The sequence below is a fragment of the Bombus affinis genome, chromosome 3 (assembly GCF_024516045.1).
Source record: "Bombus affinis isolate iyBomAffi1 chromosome 3, iyBomAffi1.2, whole genome shotgun sequence".
Taxonomy (NCBI): domain Eukaryota; kingdom Metazoa; phylum Arthropoda; class Insecta; order Hymenoptera; family Apidae; genus Bombus; species Bombus affinis.
In genome coordinates this window covers 3,931,921-3,947,751 of record NC_066346.1, presented here as the reverse complement: position 1 = coordinate 3,947,751, position 15,831 = coordinate 3,931,921, and the positions used below count along the sequence as shown (strand labels likewise).

Genomic DNA, 15,831 nt, shown 5'->3' with positions numbered 1-15,831 from the left:
GTTATACTTTACTACGGAAAATGATAGTATCTAAAATACGAATTTTTACATTTTACAAGCGGAATATTATATTTTACGATGTTTCGCGTTCGATCGAGACGTACGAAACTTCGCAATTATTCAAAAGTACAAAGAAACGAGTGTTCGTATCACATATTTTTCTAGTTATTACTCTCTTTTTTCACAGTTGAACAACACGATCGTAATACGATATTAACAACAATTGCCTGATCTCCAAAATTTCATTGACAACGATTCCCTTGCAAGATCCCACCACTGTAAATCTCTAATCAAGAGAACTCGCTGAAACAGATCGTTCGACATTCCAAGTATCCTCGGTTCTCCGGAACGATTCGTTGAACGCTCGATCGACAGCGTTCCGCGCCGCTTTACCCCGAACTGGCTCTGTTTCTCGTATCATCCCCCTACATCCAACCGACGACGTTCCACAGTCGATCGAAAAAAGTTGCGCTCGTCATCGTCGCGTACCCCGACGATAGCGCATTCAAATAAAGGCGAGGCCGGCGGCAAGACGTTCTCGTAGCTGGTGACAAGGCCTGACGCTAGTCCCTTTTGATGTCGCCGCCTCGGTCGGCATCTGATTAGCATCCTCCTCTTCCCTGCCACCGCCCCCGTCTCTCCCACTACTCTTCTCCCCTTTAAACCTTCTTCCTCCCAGTCGAATCTCCAAGTAGAAGAAGGAGAGAGGATAAAAGCCGTGGCGGCGGCAAACGAACGTTGAAAAGAGAAAGAACGGAGAATCTAGAGTCGAGAACAACGTCAGAGTGGCTGGTGGACCGTTGACTGAACCGCGTCTCGTTCTCGTCCGTCCATCTCTAGCTCGTCTCTAACCTTGCGGACGAGAAGGAGAAATCAGCTTGAAGGAAGCTCTGGCCGGCTGAGTTATTCCCGCCGCTCTCTTTCTCTTTTGCCCCCCGGAGCCGCGGCGACATCATTTAAATGTCCCTTTGCGGAGCGTCCGCAGGTTTTTAGTCCCTCATCTCTACGACGAGGCAACGGCCCTCGCGCCACCACGGGAATACGAGACGAGGATACTAGAGATTCAACTGGTATGCGAATACCAGCATGCTAAGCAGTTCTGACGTTTCCTTGATCTTTCGAAGACTAACCGAAGGCAGATTGGGTTCGATGTTCGGAAAGAGTAGATTATAGACACGAGGATGTATAATATAAAGATCTTTCTCCTAATTTGTTCGGACGAAAATTTAACTGTTTGGTAGAATATAAACGACGCTTAAAACTCCTTAGAATTTACCGAGCGATTAAAAGTTAACTGTACACGTAAAAATATCTATTCGCGATAACATTGATTGTATCTTTCGAGACTATGCTTGCGTTGAAAAAGAGCCAAAGGTATCTACACCGATATTTTTTTACGTTTACGTTACGTTAAACATCCCCCTCGAATAGGCCTCGATCCGACTCGAAACTATTTTCCCGTGTTCATCAATCCCGATGGAATCGCGCCGCAAAATTTTACGGGGTACAACGACACTCGTTGCACGCAGGAATGACATCGCATTCCAGGCGTGTACGCGGTCGCTCAGAGAACACAAAGGGGAAGAAAGAGGGATACGGGAGCGCATTTAGCAAGGATCTTCGGTAATTGTCATTTCTGACCAGCCAGACATACCTACCCTGTGCAGAAAGAGGCCTGACTTCTCCTTATAATAATATGCGACCATGGCGGAGCCGGTGTCTTCTGTGCGCGGCGACCATGCTGAACTGACTTCCAGTCCACGGTCCGGTCGCCTAATAAAACGATCGTCGATTATCGTGCAATTATGCCGTCTCATTAATCCACCAGCAATTATGCTCTCCCCCTCCGTGCATCCTGTCAAGCCCGTACCGGTCTACGTTTCTCTTTCTCGTTGTTCTTCTTCGTTCTTGGGTCCCACCTCGAGTCCACTCCTCTTTGTCGCCGACCCTTTTCGTGCGTTCCCTCCCGCAGAGGGAGCCTCGACAGGACCTTATCCGCCGTTTCATAACTTATGAACGTTGACAAGCGCATGCTGCAATGTTGGGACAACCTCGGGCCCCGTCACTGCTGGCAATTACACCCTACTTGGAACCTGTGGTCGCTGCGAGGCAACGAACACGCGGCATCCACCGAACTTTTCGGTCTGTTCCTTTTTTCAGGAGCCCTGACCATCGTCGTCCCTCTTCGTCCGCACCGGAAAGAACTTAGATACCCGCTCTTTATGCTTTGATACATACTCCGAGTGATGCGCGAGTAAGAAATTTCTTAGATGTACCGGTTTTTACACGTGTTCGTTTGACAATGGAATACGGCGTATGCGATGATAATTTTCAAAATGGATACAGGTTTGCGAAATAAAGCAATTTGATCCTTGTAAGATCTGGAAACTATTCCCATGAGATAGTTACAATGGAGAATTCCTTTGTGGAGGTTTGAGAATACGTTAAAAAATTCGGGTTTGCATTTCGTTATCCGAGCCGGAACTGTTTGATGTTCGTTTTCCAACTCTGGCACATCGGATTGATACGAAATCTCACGAAGCTTTATCAGGTTGCAACAGATACTCGGCATCGTTCTTGTCTGCTTTAACATCCTTAAAGTCTTGCGACGACACTCGGAACGTTCTATTTTATCTCTCAATCCACTGCATCCCCCAAGAAACCTGCCAAACTTCCCGTTTCTTAATGACTCCTGGACGATATTCTCTCGTCTGCACCTGCTATTGTCTCTTCGCCCCGCATGTACCTTAAAATTCGGAAGGAACGCGAGAAAGTGGCCGCGCCGGCAGTTCACCGGCTCGACAAATCGTCAGTCCACTTAAGAATCGTGGTCCTCCGGTTTGCGGCCCTGGCGCGCACTGCCGTGGGAGGAGGCATCAGCTCCGAGAGACGAGAGGATCTCTCGCGATCAGAAGAACCAGAAGAACCTTAAGGGGAGGAGAGACGGGCAAGGGAATAAGGATCAGCGGGGGCCTTCGCGGCGGGCTGGGATGATTGAAAAAAATATCCGGCAGGCCGTCCTCGTCGGTGACGAGGTTTCGCTGGAGCATCAGCCGGTAGCGGAATAACGTCGGTTTCCTGTGAGCGGGACGCGCTCGCACACACCACGGAGCGGCGCGGCGGCGGCGGCGGCGCTTTTGCCACGATGTAGATTTGTTTGCATTTAAAAATCAAATCGACCCGCGCGCTGTCCACCGCACCGGTTCGCTGCCTTTTCCCTCTTTCTCTCCCTCTCTCGTTCCCTTCCCGTGTTCTTTCCTCGTCTCCTCCTTACCATTCTCGTAGCCCGTGTACGCGCACAACAGCAGAGATGCTCGCGGTTCGCTTCTTTTCTCGGTAGGATCGTCGATGCTGCCGGGAAGGTTGGTATGCATGGATCCAGTGGTGAACATAGCTTCCTCCAGTTCTCTCGCAGTCTCACTCTTTCTCTGTCGCGGCGCAAGTCTTCGGTTCGCCTCTCAGTCGGGGACAATGCACGCCAGTTTTTGCGTCGTTTGCTTCCACCGAGCTCGCCGGACGATGGATCTGCTTGGACTTCGGCTACCATTCTCGTTTTCTTTCTCCCTCTTCTTCCTCTTGTTCTTCTTCGTCCTTCTCCTCCTCCGACACACTCCTCCACCGCCTTTTTCTTCCAACGACTTGCACTGCCTCTTACTTTTGCTCGCCATCTCCTATCTCCTTCTCCCTCTTTCTTCCTCTATTTGTCTCCTTTTTTTCTTTCCTTCTTCATCTCCCTCGTTTTCTCCTTCCTTCTCGATGCTCCGAGGTTATTTTCGTCCTCTTCTAACGCTGCGTCGATCGCCCACTCTCTAACCCACCCTCGCGTACAATGAAACCGAAAATCTTCTCCGGCACCCGGGGAATGCGGCGCATGATTACCTACATCGAACCAGAGAGCCGACTCGCAAGAAGGAGCAGCTTCTCTCCTCTGTCCCAGCCACCGCGTCACACTCTTCCATCGAAACGAACGATTCCTCGTGGCTGTCCGTCCATCGAGACACGATCGATAGTCGAAATCGTCCGAAGACGATCGCCTCTTGTTCTTTCGATCGCGTTAGGTGTCTGGATATTTAAACGAGCAACCTGGTCAACCTCTTTTCTGAAAAATTTGTCGGGCGATTTCAGCTTCGCAAGAATATCCTATACCAATAGAGAAACTCCACGTCTTTCAAATCTCAAACAATTATTTCTTTTTTTTTTTTTTTTTTTAAGTCGGAACACTAGAACTTCAAAGACTATCGTTGATTAAAATAACCTACACTTTGCGAATAATTATTTTTTACGCGATTGTATTTCCGCCTTTTGTATCAAATATCTAATAGTATCTGAAACGAGTTGTTTCGATTCTTGATAAATTCTTGATTCCTCGTGTTTTTGAAGCTATAATTTTCTTACATTATCATAGGGTCAATAAATCCCAGAAACGAACGACAGAATCCTGCGAGTTCTTGCCTCGGTCGTGTACCGGTAAACGAAAACGATTTCCTTATCAACCAGAATTAAGAGCATTTCCATGAACAGCCGCCATGAGCGTCTTATCGATCCGAGTTTTTTCAAGCTTTCACGGCAGGCTCATTGAATTGAATCAGCCGGCATTAAGTCGGATTATATAGCTAAACTGTTCGAGATGAAGCGCGTCGCGGACAGATATATTAAGGCTGTCAGTCGAGACGGAAGGCTACATGATCGGACTGGAGAACGAGGCCGGACGCAAAACGAGACCACGAAAACCTGCGCTTCATTCACCACGACGTCGACGCTGTGACGGAGCACGCGACAGCTTTCCTGTCTCGTGACCGTGAACCGTTAACGTCCACGAAGCACAACGGCTAGCCGCATCCTGTCTAGGATCGTCGATCGATAGCTCGAGACTCCGGGCTGAGAAAAACCGTTCGTTACTCGTGGAACACGCTGCTTGTACCGCAGTCTTCGAAATGTTATCGTTTTTCGCATCGATTCCGGACGATAAGCGAACTTTGGATTGGGTGCTTCGAGAGGGAGATTGAAATTCCTCGACTGTGATTGCTGACGATCGTAATTTGGGAGAAAAGAGAATTTTGAAGTGGATGAGATTGGAGAAGAAACGTGAAACGCGAGAATGTAAGAGAAAGTAAATTACTCGCATAGAAATGCATAGAATAGATATGGAAGTAGATACTTTTAAGGAGCTTTTGTGGAGTTTTTGAAGAGTTTGGAGAAGAAACGCACGATTATGTGAAGAAAAATGGATTATTTTATTTTGTTTTATTCATTATATCGGCTGGGAAGTCCATTAGTAATGCAATAAGTAATATAAATATAATATAATAAATGCGTAATCAATTAATTATTGTAATTATCAGGAACTTGATAGTTAAAACTAGTTCTAGCTAATACGCAGTTAACAAAGAATAACTAAGACTTAAATAGATTTTAAATGATAAGAATTATCAGCTGATAAAATAAGAAACACAGATAGAAATAGATATTTTTAAAGGATGGAAACTTCGAATAAAATTAAAATAGAGGATATCAATTTTCTAGGAATTCTCGCTGTATCCTGTAAATATCGAATGGCATAAGCACCCTCTGAAACTACGTAATCCATCATACGTTAATTTCAAATGATCTTAAATCTAGAATTATCCTTCATTTTGACAAATTTGAAATATTTTATTTGTCCAATTACTGAAAACATGCAGCTGCTTTTAGCGAATATCGTCGTTGACTTTTATCGAAACAGAAGCATAATTATATACGTCTATCTACTTTCGTCGTATTACCTTAATCATAATCACCAACGTAAAGTCGTTTGACTCGAACAAATTACAGCATTGAGATTTAAATACGTACGTACACGCTACGTTTCAAGCACTTCCCTCCTGTCTCGTCTCATAAAATGTCCTAAAGACGGAGTAAGGAAGAAGACAGCCTGGTTTTTCGCGGCGCGACCACGATCTAATTGGATACGAAATGAAGTCGACGAAATCCCGAAGCAAAAATCGCCGTGGTGGAATTTGAAATTCATATCTTCCGGCTGCGCGAAAGGGTGCGTCGCTCGCGCATCCGTCATCTTTTTCTGCCGGCCAGGAGAGCGCATAATTGCGCTGCTGCATAAACCCCGTCCCGCTTGGACGTCGTGTCCGGGTCGATGCCATTGGCCGAGTAGCTCCAAGAAATCTGTATCGTGTTGCTTCGTATCTCGTTCCATTATCATTGATAGTATAAATTCCAAAGTGGATTTCAGAAAATAATTCTTGTAGCAACGTGGTCATTCTTCTCTACTCTTCAATTTATGAAGTTGATCGATATAGCTGCCGAGTAGCTCAATTAAAGCAACAAAGAAGAGTGGCAATTAAGAAGAAGGTAGATTCTACTGCCTGAAATTCTATTGGATCATCGAGGCAATCGACCTCCTTTTACTTAGCTTATTCGAAAACATCCAATAGTGAGCTTTCTGAAAAGAAGAGTACACGCGTGTATCATCCGGTCAAATAGTTGCATCGTGATAAAATTTGTATTTCTATTGTAAATACGAAAAGAGCAAAGTTCCCGAGGAGTCATTATACCTATCGATTCGAAGGTAGCTAATATTATAAATCTTGTAAATCTTAAGAACGATTAAAATTCTTCCAGATTTAATCAAACTTGCCTGATGTCCTCCCTTCCCAAACAAGCTCCTCGACCGATTTCCTACAAAGTTAAACATTTTCCAAACGCGTCGTCGACCTCGCCAAATTTGTTGTCAATGATGATCGACGATCATTTGTATAATCGTTTTCCCATCAATTATGTATATGACGATTTTTAACGAGCTCGGTTTTTCACCTATAACGATTTAAACGAGAGCGCGCACGACGCAAAGCGTTCTGAGGATTGTCGTAATTACCGAGAATTAATAATAACACCGTGGAGGCCCCCTGCCTGATCTTAATTGCAATTAATTTCTAATTCACCTGTTTACCCGTGCTACGTGAATCTGCCCCACCAGCCGTACCCGCGCTCTCCGCTCTCTCGCTCCCTCTCCTCCTCCCCTTGTTCTTTTATGAATTAAATGCGCATTAACGTTAGACGATGTTAACGATTAAGATCAGGGGTCACGCTAATTAAAGGCACAACCGTCAGGTCGCTCCGCGTATAATTCCGGCGTATATTTTAAGCAAAATAAGATGTAAGACGTTCCATACCTGCAACAACTATAGTACGTTTACAATAATATAAAGCATAGGATATTCGATGTAATGAGGAATTAACAATTTCCTATAATAAGTTCCTTTTTATTTTCCTCGGTATGTTTTCTCTATGGCGATTCGATGTTCGGTTAGCAATTTTGTCATTACCCAGGTAAAACTGAAAATTGAATTACTCGAAGATCGCTAACCAAAACCTCGAAGGCAGCAAATTGTCTCCCGTCCTGATAATAAATTGGCACTGACGTGAATCCATTTACCCGTGATCTAATAATCGCCAGCAACTTCAAAATTGCCCTAAAGAAACACCACGAGGTGGCAGAAAATTTATACTATAATGGAATAATTTGTCTAATGTAATAATAGAATCATCGTCTAAAAATGAAAGAAAGGGAAGAAGAAGAAAAGAAGTGAGAAAAGAGAAGAAAGAAACGGGAGGGTGGAATCGAAGAGTTTGTAGCTCGATTTCGGCTTCACGGGTCGTCGATTAACCAGAAGAGGCGATGAAAGAGTTCGATGAAATAATGACGGGACCAGGTCGATAAATAGTACGCCTTTGCTGGTCTCAGGGGCGGAGTGAAGCAGGTGGAAGGGGCTCGATGGGGCCCTTCAGGGCCAGCGTTAATGCCAGCCAACGGAAGACAGCTATCAAAAGCCCGTATTTAAATATTATCAGTGAAATTACAGTGCTCACTGCTCGCGAGAGCTGCTCGGTCATTACCGACTGGCAATTCGGCCTCTTTAATCGCCGTTGTCAATACTAATCGACATCGTCGTTATTTAATATTCCTCCGCGTGTTTTTCTCTTTTTTACCGACTGTTCTTCCTCTGCTTTTTTGTGTCTTCCATATGGACGAATGGGAACACCAAAGTGGAGGACGCTGAAAGTTTTATTGAAAATTAATGGTGCCATCCTTTGAGTGTTTCTTTTTTTTTTTCTTTTTTCAAAAGTGGTTACATATAACACGTTGATTTCCAGACGAAGCAGAGTGCGCAAGTCTACACACAAAGTTCGAGAGTAGCTTGGTTCGGTATATTAAATGTAATATATACGTATATTATTACAGAAAAGAGAAAAATTGTTTGAATTCTTTATAACGTATTTAAAATGATTTGAGTAGCCATAGTCTCATCAATGTCTAAATGGAAATACTAGTTATCCTTATTCTTATCTGCCGCGTATTAAAACCTAATAATTAAAAGTTAAGAATCATGAACATCGTTCCACCAAACAAACATATGTTATAAATACAATTAGTACTCTCATATTCTACTTGATTCTTGTCTACGTATCAGCATACTCCTTCGATTCAATTCTCATGATGTTCAATATAATGAACAAACACCTCTAGTTTCCTCCAAAATTAACAAACACCATAACTTACCTTTGCAACAGACAATCTCCGACACCGACGTACGAAATAAAAACCGTAAAAAATAAAAACGTATGAAACCGTAATATTATTCATCATATTCGCTTCGTCTGACGACTGAAGGCATGGCGATTACGCACGAGGCACCGAATTACGTCGACGGGATTATCTGTACCGTTTTCAACGTGGCAGCCATATAATAACACGGCGAGTATGCAATTAGGAACCGTCTACGGCAAAATAGTATCGGTGTTCGGTATCTGCGCTAGCTCCTCATTAGCATAGACCGGCGAATAGAGCAACTATAAAACGAGGAGACGAGTACACACATAGTAACGAAGGAAGGAAAAGGTTAGGGGGAGGCAAGACGAACGGAGACGCGGGTTGAGGAGTTGGAGAAATAATTAAAGCTCAACGATCGCTATCTAAATAATTAGAAGTTGGCGTGACTCTGCATAAGGCCGCGTGTACGCGCCGACTGAACTGTCAGATCGTAAGATTCCGCGAGGCGGGCATAATTAGACGAGAAATATGAACGCGAAATCCGTGTATTTAAATGACGACGCGCGAGGAAGCGATGTGTCAAAATCGTGCCACGGATATTCTTTTCTTCTACGATCGTGGAAATCGCAGTACTTCCTAGCCGGCCTCGTGAGTCAGACCCGATGCGCTTTCAACTATCGTATCTGCGCAATCCCGCGGCCGAAGATCGCCGTATGGAACCGTGAAAAGTTGGCAGGAAGCGTTGCGAAAATGCTACGAGAAGGCTGCAACACGAACCATGGACAGTGTTTAAAAGCCATACAAATAACTGCCAAGCGGTTATTGATATTTATAGTGAAACGTTGTATAAGGACGTTGTTTCTACGTACACAGTTCGTTACACGGTACAACGAAAATTTGCAAACATTGCGCAAAAATATTTAAAAAATTGAGATCTCCATTTGTCGATATTCGAAAATAGACAAGTGGCGCGGATATCAATAACAGTGGATCGTGGCATACGAATAATCTTCAAACAGGCTTGAAATTAATTTCGAAATTTTGGCTCTATCGTACGATACAATTTTGCCGATTCGGTGCCTACTCACGTAAGTGTAACTTCCGTGGTCGCAACATGACCGTGTGCTACATGGGTCTAGGCAATTAGATGCAAATTATGGGAGCGTGTTCGAGGTCCAAAAGGCCGAAACACGTGAAGAATTTACGAATAGAGACGGAAGAACATAGGTAGGGGGCGACGTGCTCGGCGGCATTGTCAAAGGGTTCCTCCGGGAGGCTCGCGAATCACAGATGCAATCAGATAAAGGGCGGTTCTTCTCGGATTACCGTATGCGAGCCCCTGCTGTGTCCACGCACCTTAAACTACCATTCTCACGTGCGGCGACACAAGCAGAGCCCACGTGCTCGAGATACAGTTGAGGCCGACCAACGAGCGGTTCCCATGCGTTATCGGGATCAAATTATATAATGCACCCTTGACAAGGATTTCACGGACACGAGGTCTTTGTTAAATGCAACATTTCTACATGTGTTAACTCCGATTTAATCTTCTCGCATTGAATTTTCCAGTTTTTCGTTGAGACTGTTAGACAGCACGATCACAAGGTCTCTGATCAATGAGCGATGAAAATTAACATTCATCGATCATAAGCATATATTCATAGCTTTATTATTATTAATTTACCAATTAATTCTATTAGTATACTGACAGGTAACAAAATGTAATACTCTGTTACACAAACAGATTTTACAATTTTGCGGCAATTAGTAAAATTTTGATTGAAAAAAACTTTCTTCTAGAATTCCGTTGTCTTATTACGAATCTTGCTACTATTATGCAAGAGAATTTATTAGTACCGTTAATTCGTAAAACTTCACCGATAATAATCCATTCAATTGTGCAATAGATCCCTGATATTATCTTTGATTCGTAATTATATCGCGTACTATCGGCGTTGCAATGAAATTTCAGTCACAAAGTTACATTATAAAAACTTAGAAAATTTGCCAGGAGATCGAAAAAGAAAACATACCTCTTGTAAAATTCCATAGAGAAAAATTTCAATTACAAATAGCACTCATCAAGGTGTAACGATTAAACTCGCGATCCAGTATAGAATTAGAAGAAAATGTCACCATAAAATCTTCAAAGGCTCCGGTCGGAACCAGTTCCCATCTGACGACAGTAACGGAACGATCGTCCACGTAGGTTCGATTAAAGAATCACTCCCGCGTGCTCATCGCGGACGAATTCGATCACGTCTCGACGATACCGATGAACAACCACTATGATTACGCGACCACCTTGATGACGAACCAAAGTCGTGCTAGCTTCAAGATAGGCTGCGTTCGAAGGCAATCCGAATCGAGCCGATCCAGCTTGGAATTAATCGGACTTTTGTTCCGCGGCTGAGTGCTTATTAAGCCTGATTCTTTATTGAGTTTGATCTACAGGCATGCAAACACAATCCAAATACCGCGAGTGTATCGAAGCCACCATTACAGATAAACGTGACCGACCAGTAGCAATAAACCGACGAGATGTTATAGTTTTGTTTAGAATTTTGCTAGTCAATAGAATCGTCGTGATCGATGAGTTTTAAAAATAATTTTAAACTAGGAGAATAGGATTCGGTTTCTACGAATCTACTTTTTCATTATTTTCATTATTATCCTTAATCCTTATTATTAATCATTACGTTCCTTGAATCGTTTTCAATCCATCGCGTATTCCTGTTGCTATAAAATTTCTCAGTTTTAGTTTTTAGCGTTCGAAAGTTGGATATGTCTGAAACAAATGAAATCCATGATCTTAAGAACCGGCGTGTATTTAACAAACTGAACATTCAATAAACATTCTATTATATACATCTTTGCATTGTTGATAAGTAATTTAGTCTGTAGTAATTTAGTTCCTCGGCAACGAGATCTTTCAACTAATTTACATCCTTCCGATATTACAAACGATTTTCTATAAAACCTAGAATGAATATCTTTCGTTATTCCATAATTACGATATATACGAATATATAGGATCGATAATTACAATCATCGAATCTTGGTATCCAAATCGAACGAACTGCTGGTCGATTTGGGACGAAAGAACACGATCTGAGTGATCGAATCTGAATAAGATCGATTGATCTTCGTCTTAGCCGGGTTGCCGCATTTATGTGCCTTCAATTGGTATCGTTCGCCATACTGACGACCGCAATAATCGCACTTGTACGGTTTCTCGCCGAGATGACCGTAAATGTGCTTGGCCAATTTCGTTTTCACGCTGAACCGCGATTTGCAGAGGTCGCACTCGAATCGTTTCACCCCCGTGTGACGATATCTGTGCACTTTCAGGCCCCAGGACCTCCGGTAACATTTGCCACAATCCTCGCATTTGTATGGCCTCACGCCTGCAAAATAAATGGGATATTCAATTGAAGGCTTCTTTGGTTTAACATTTAATTCTGTATTTAATCATAGCCAGGAACATTTGACTCGAGATAAAATTCCTACCCTTCAAACTCTTTACTTTTTAAAATACTTGACGATTTCTTGTTGAACACATCTCAAGAGTAGATTTCATTCATTCAAATTGCAGTCGTTCCAGTCACTCGAATCCTGATCGTAAACTTCGCTCCAAAACTCCCCATAGCACAACCCTGTTTCCTAATTCCTTACAATCCTTAGCAAGTAGAACGTATGAAACATCGGAACCTGAGCGGAATTAGTTGCAACACTGACGAACCACGGTTTATGTGCTCGTAAAAACTGAACAAAAGGAAAAGGAAAGAATGGAATAAATAAAACTGCGTGCATGTCGGTTCCTGAAACGGTCAGTTTCTGCCTCATCATATTCCAGCATTTACAACCGAAACGTTATCGCCGTTTAAATACGCGTCTATCATATACTTTGAAACTTCATCAAATCACCTTTTGCGACGTGAAGGGTTTAATTGGCAGGCGTGTAAAAAGCGCAGTCTGCGCGTAATCCCCGATTTTCTAATTAATACAGCCCTTCCTCGGTTAATCGCTGTAACGCAAGGCCGTAAGCGGCTGACACGCTTGTCTCGCGATTTTTATGTCTCAATACCGGCCACGAATTTATACGAGTGTGTAAAATCCGCGGTAGAGAAGATCGTGACGGTCTTCGTGCGGAGAAGCAGTTTTAGCCACACCACCAGACGTACCTTACTTCCGCGATTTTACTTAATTGTGAGAATATTCACATTGATTCTGTCTGACTAATTTGTGTTCATCAGCTTCGTCACGTTATTTTAATAATTCTAACCTCGCAAGGTTGGAAATATATAGTGACTTTGTCTACACTTGCGTTCCACGAGAATTCGTACTTAAGGAATTGAAAGAATAAATTACATTTGCTTATATTTCAGGAGATGATTCTCTTTATCTGGAAACCCAATTAGAATAAGTTATCCCGACACGTATTTCTATTATCTAGCAATTCATTGTCCTTGCTGTCTATTCGCAAGATAGACCATCTATCTATTTAGAAGCTTATCGCATAAATAATTTCTTTCCCGTTATAATAATATCTCAAGCTACACAAAATACACCGTACTCCTATCACGATACAATCTACAAAAATTATCTCTATTACGAAACCATTGCCTTACTAAACCCATGTCCAAAATCAGTATCGAAATAGCTTGAGGCAATCCTGTTATGAAATTACCAAACTCATTCTACCTGAGAAATTGCCAAACTCTCACCATAGTGCGACAATATATGGTGTTTCAACGCGCCCTTTAAATGGAACCGGTGCTTGCAGATGTCGCACTCGAATCTTCTAATACCGGTGTGCGTCAACTTGTGGGTTTTCAACACGGAGGACCTCTTAAACTTGGCAGGACAAAGGTCGCACTCGAAAGGCGAGTCCGCGGTGTGAACGATCATGTGTGCCCTGAGGCTACTCGGCCGGAGGAACCTCTTCTTGCAGATCGAACACTCGAACGGCTTCACATTGGTGTGCATCAGCTTGTGATCGCGCAACGACTGCCGATGGAGCAGCTTCTTCTTGCACACGCCGCACTCGAACGGCCTGCGGTTCGAGTGCACCTCGGCCTGATGCGTCCTCAGCTGATCCCTCTGCTGGAATTCGAAGCGAGTCCCCGCGGTAATTGATTACGTTTTGCAGAAAGACTGGTGTCGATCTTGTTCCCGATGCTGTTCTCGAGCGTTTTTACGCTCGACAACGGAAAGAAAACGTGGAAACACTGGCATACCTGAAATCGAAGGCTGCAGTGCCTGCACATGAAGGCTTTGAACGTCTCGTGGAGCCGGAGGTGATCTTTCAGAGCCGAGGACCTTGGAATAAGAAATGTGGATATAGTGTATCGACCTTTAGAACTTCATATTACTGCGCAAGGCATGCCAAAGCCGACTGATCAACTTCGTTAGCCTTCCTATCAGGGTTCAAGTATATGATCCAATTTTGCCTTCGATTAATTTAATTATATTTAATTAATTATATCGAACTTTACTGAAATTAATTTATATATTCTTAAATGCATTAGGATGTCCGAAAAGTCTCTTTCGTTTTATAAGGAAATAATGGACGCACAACATTTTCCGTTTTATATTATTCTATCGAATTACGTATGATCTATTTTGTTCTATCAAAATAAAGATCACAGCGTTCAACAGATTAGGTTTCATGTTTGTATACGGATGCACCGTTGTAAAAGACGTGTCTGTAAAAGAAAGACACTTTTCGAATAACCTAATATATATTATATGTAATATAAGTTAACGCTAGGTTTGTAAAAGCGATACGTAATAATAACGATGTCATAACTGGTGTAAATTCCTTTCTAGAAATACATATGTGCAATAGCTTCCCTATTCTGATACTCGAATTAAGAAATTGTCAAAAAATGGAATCGATCATTTTGTCTTCTAAACGACTCGCATCTTACCGTGAAAACTGCTTCGCACAAAGACCACACTGGAACAATTTTCCATGACTGTGCCCTATCATGTGCGTCTTGAACTCCGCTTCATCGGGAAACTCTATCCTGCAGACGCTGCAAATCAATCTTTTCCCTGTAGTCAACGCCTCTATGTATTCCTCGAAGTCTACGTATTCGTCCGACGTAATTTCTCTTTTAATCAAAGACAAGCTTCTTCTTCTTTCTTTCCTACGTTTCTCGAACGTATAAATAAAATCCTGTGGCTCCTGTATCTTCTTCCTAGAGTCACTTTCGTACGGAACCTCGACATCCAACTCGTCGTTCGCCGAGAAGTCCTCGATCTCGTCGAGCACCTCGGTCTTGATTTTCACCTTGCACCCGGTTGGGAAAAGTCTGATGAATTTTCATATCTAACACGCGATTTCGCTCGGTGTAATCGCGCGCCACGATCTCCCCGGTTTCGTGGACATTGCATATGCAGGATATTAGATAATTTCGCGAGCGCTTCCGCGAGAAATGGCGGTGCTCCCGCGAAAGGAGGTGTGCTTCGCGATGAGCGATTTAATGACTCGACGCTTTATTACGTAAAACGAGAGACGAAAGAAAAAAAGAACGAGGGAAAAAAACGTAGGAACAGAGTGGGGGAGAAGGGCGCGAGGGGCAAAACGAGGAGAAAATGGAAAAACATTGCGTCGTCTACCTGTTTGGAAATGGTTGCTTTTTATATAATGAATTATGCAATTAGCAGATAGAGAACAGCGATCTTACGATACAACGAGCCGGTCGTTGATCAAAAGAATATTTTAGCCCAGTGTTTTTATAGACCCTATCATAACCTAATCGGAGCGAAGTCCTAGAACCTACTTCTTTGCACCGCTTGCAACGCTTCTGAATTTCTATTATCTTCACTTCACTATCGTCCTCTTCGTTTTCCCCGATATCAATGCGACTTCGATAATTGTCTCTCGCCATGTCCCTCTTGCTTTCTGACGTTTCGTTATCGCGATAGGGAAAAATGGAAACAGACGCGTGAAGAAAGCGAGAGGAGATCTGGAAACAAAGGAGCAACGGAGAATTGATCGCAAATGAATCGCTGGCATAGATTGTAATATTCTTGGTTAATTCTAGTCCTTGAAGTTCGCTTTGCCTGGCTACGTGATTTCACTTTCAAAAATTACATTTACACAACCTTCTATGACTTCATATACGTGGAGATAATTTCTTTCTCTGTGAAGGAAAATATCCTCGTATATGAAGTTAAAGTGATATTTCATATTCTACGTACGTCACATTTTCTTAGAAATCGAAAGTACACGATATCAATAAAAGCAGATAAACTAAACGAAAATCATTCCTTTG

At 42.9% G+C, this 15,831-nt stretch overlaps 1 protein-coding gene and 1 pseudogene across 1 annotated transcript; one reads left to right on the top strand and one right to left on the bottom strand.

Annotated features, from left to right (window-relative positions):
• The window catches only part of LOC126914185 (uncharacterized), a 134,017-nt pseudogene that overhangs the window by 89,456 nt on the left and 28,730 nt on the right, over positions 1-15,831 (top strand).
• On the bottom strand, positions 11,356-15,444 carry LOC126914184 (zinc finger protein 100-like). Its single transcript, XM_050717770.1, has 5 exons — positions 15,347-15,444; positions 14,479-14,865; positions 13,786-13,867; positions 13,273-13,651; positions 11,356-11,952 (listed from the first exon to the last, which is right to left on the bottom strand). Exons 1-5 carry the CDS (start codon positions 15,442-15,444, stop codon positions 11,594-11,596), a joined length of 1,305 nt encoding a protein of 434 aa, XP_050573727.1. The 3' UTR covers positions 11,356-11,593.

Bases quoted from the DNA above. Each gene is read 5' to 3' on its own strand.
- LOC126914184 (XM_050717770.1), bottom strand. From the start codon at position 15,444: ATGGCGAGAGACAATTATCGAAGTCGCATTGATATCGGGGAAAACGAA. The intron at 14,866-15,346 runs GTGCAAAGAAGT...AAAATTCATCAG, and splicing joins ATTCAGAAGCGTTGCAAGCG to ACTTTTCCCAACCGGGTGCA. The intron at 13,652-13,785 runs GTATGCCAGTGT...TTCGAATTCCAG, and splicing joins ACTGCAGCCTTCGATTTCAG to CAGAGGGATCAGCTGAGGAC.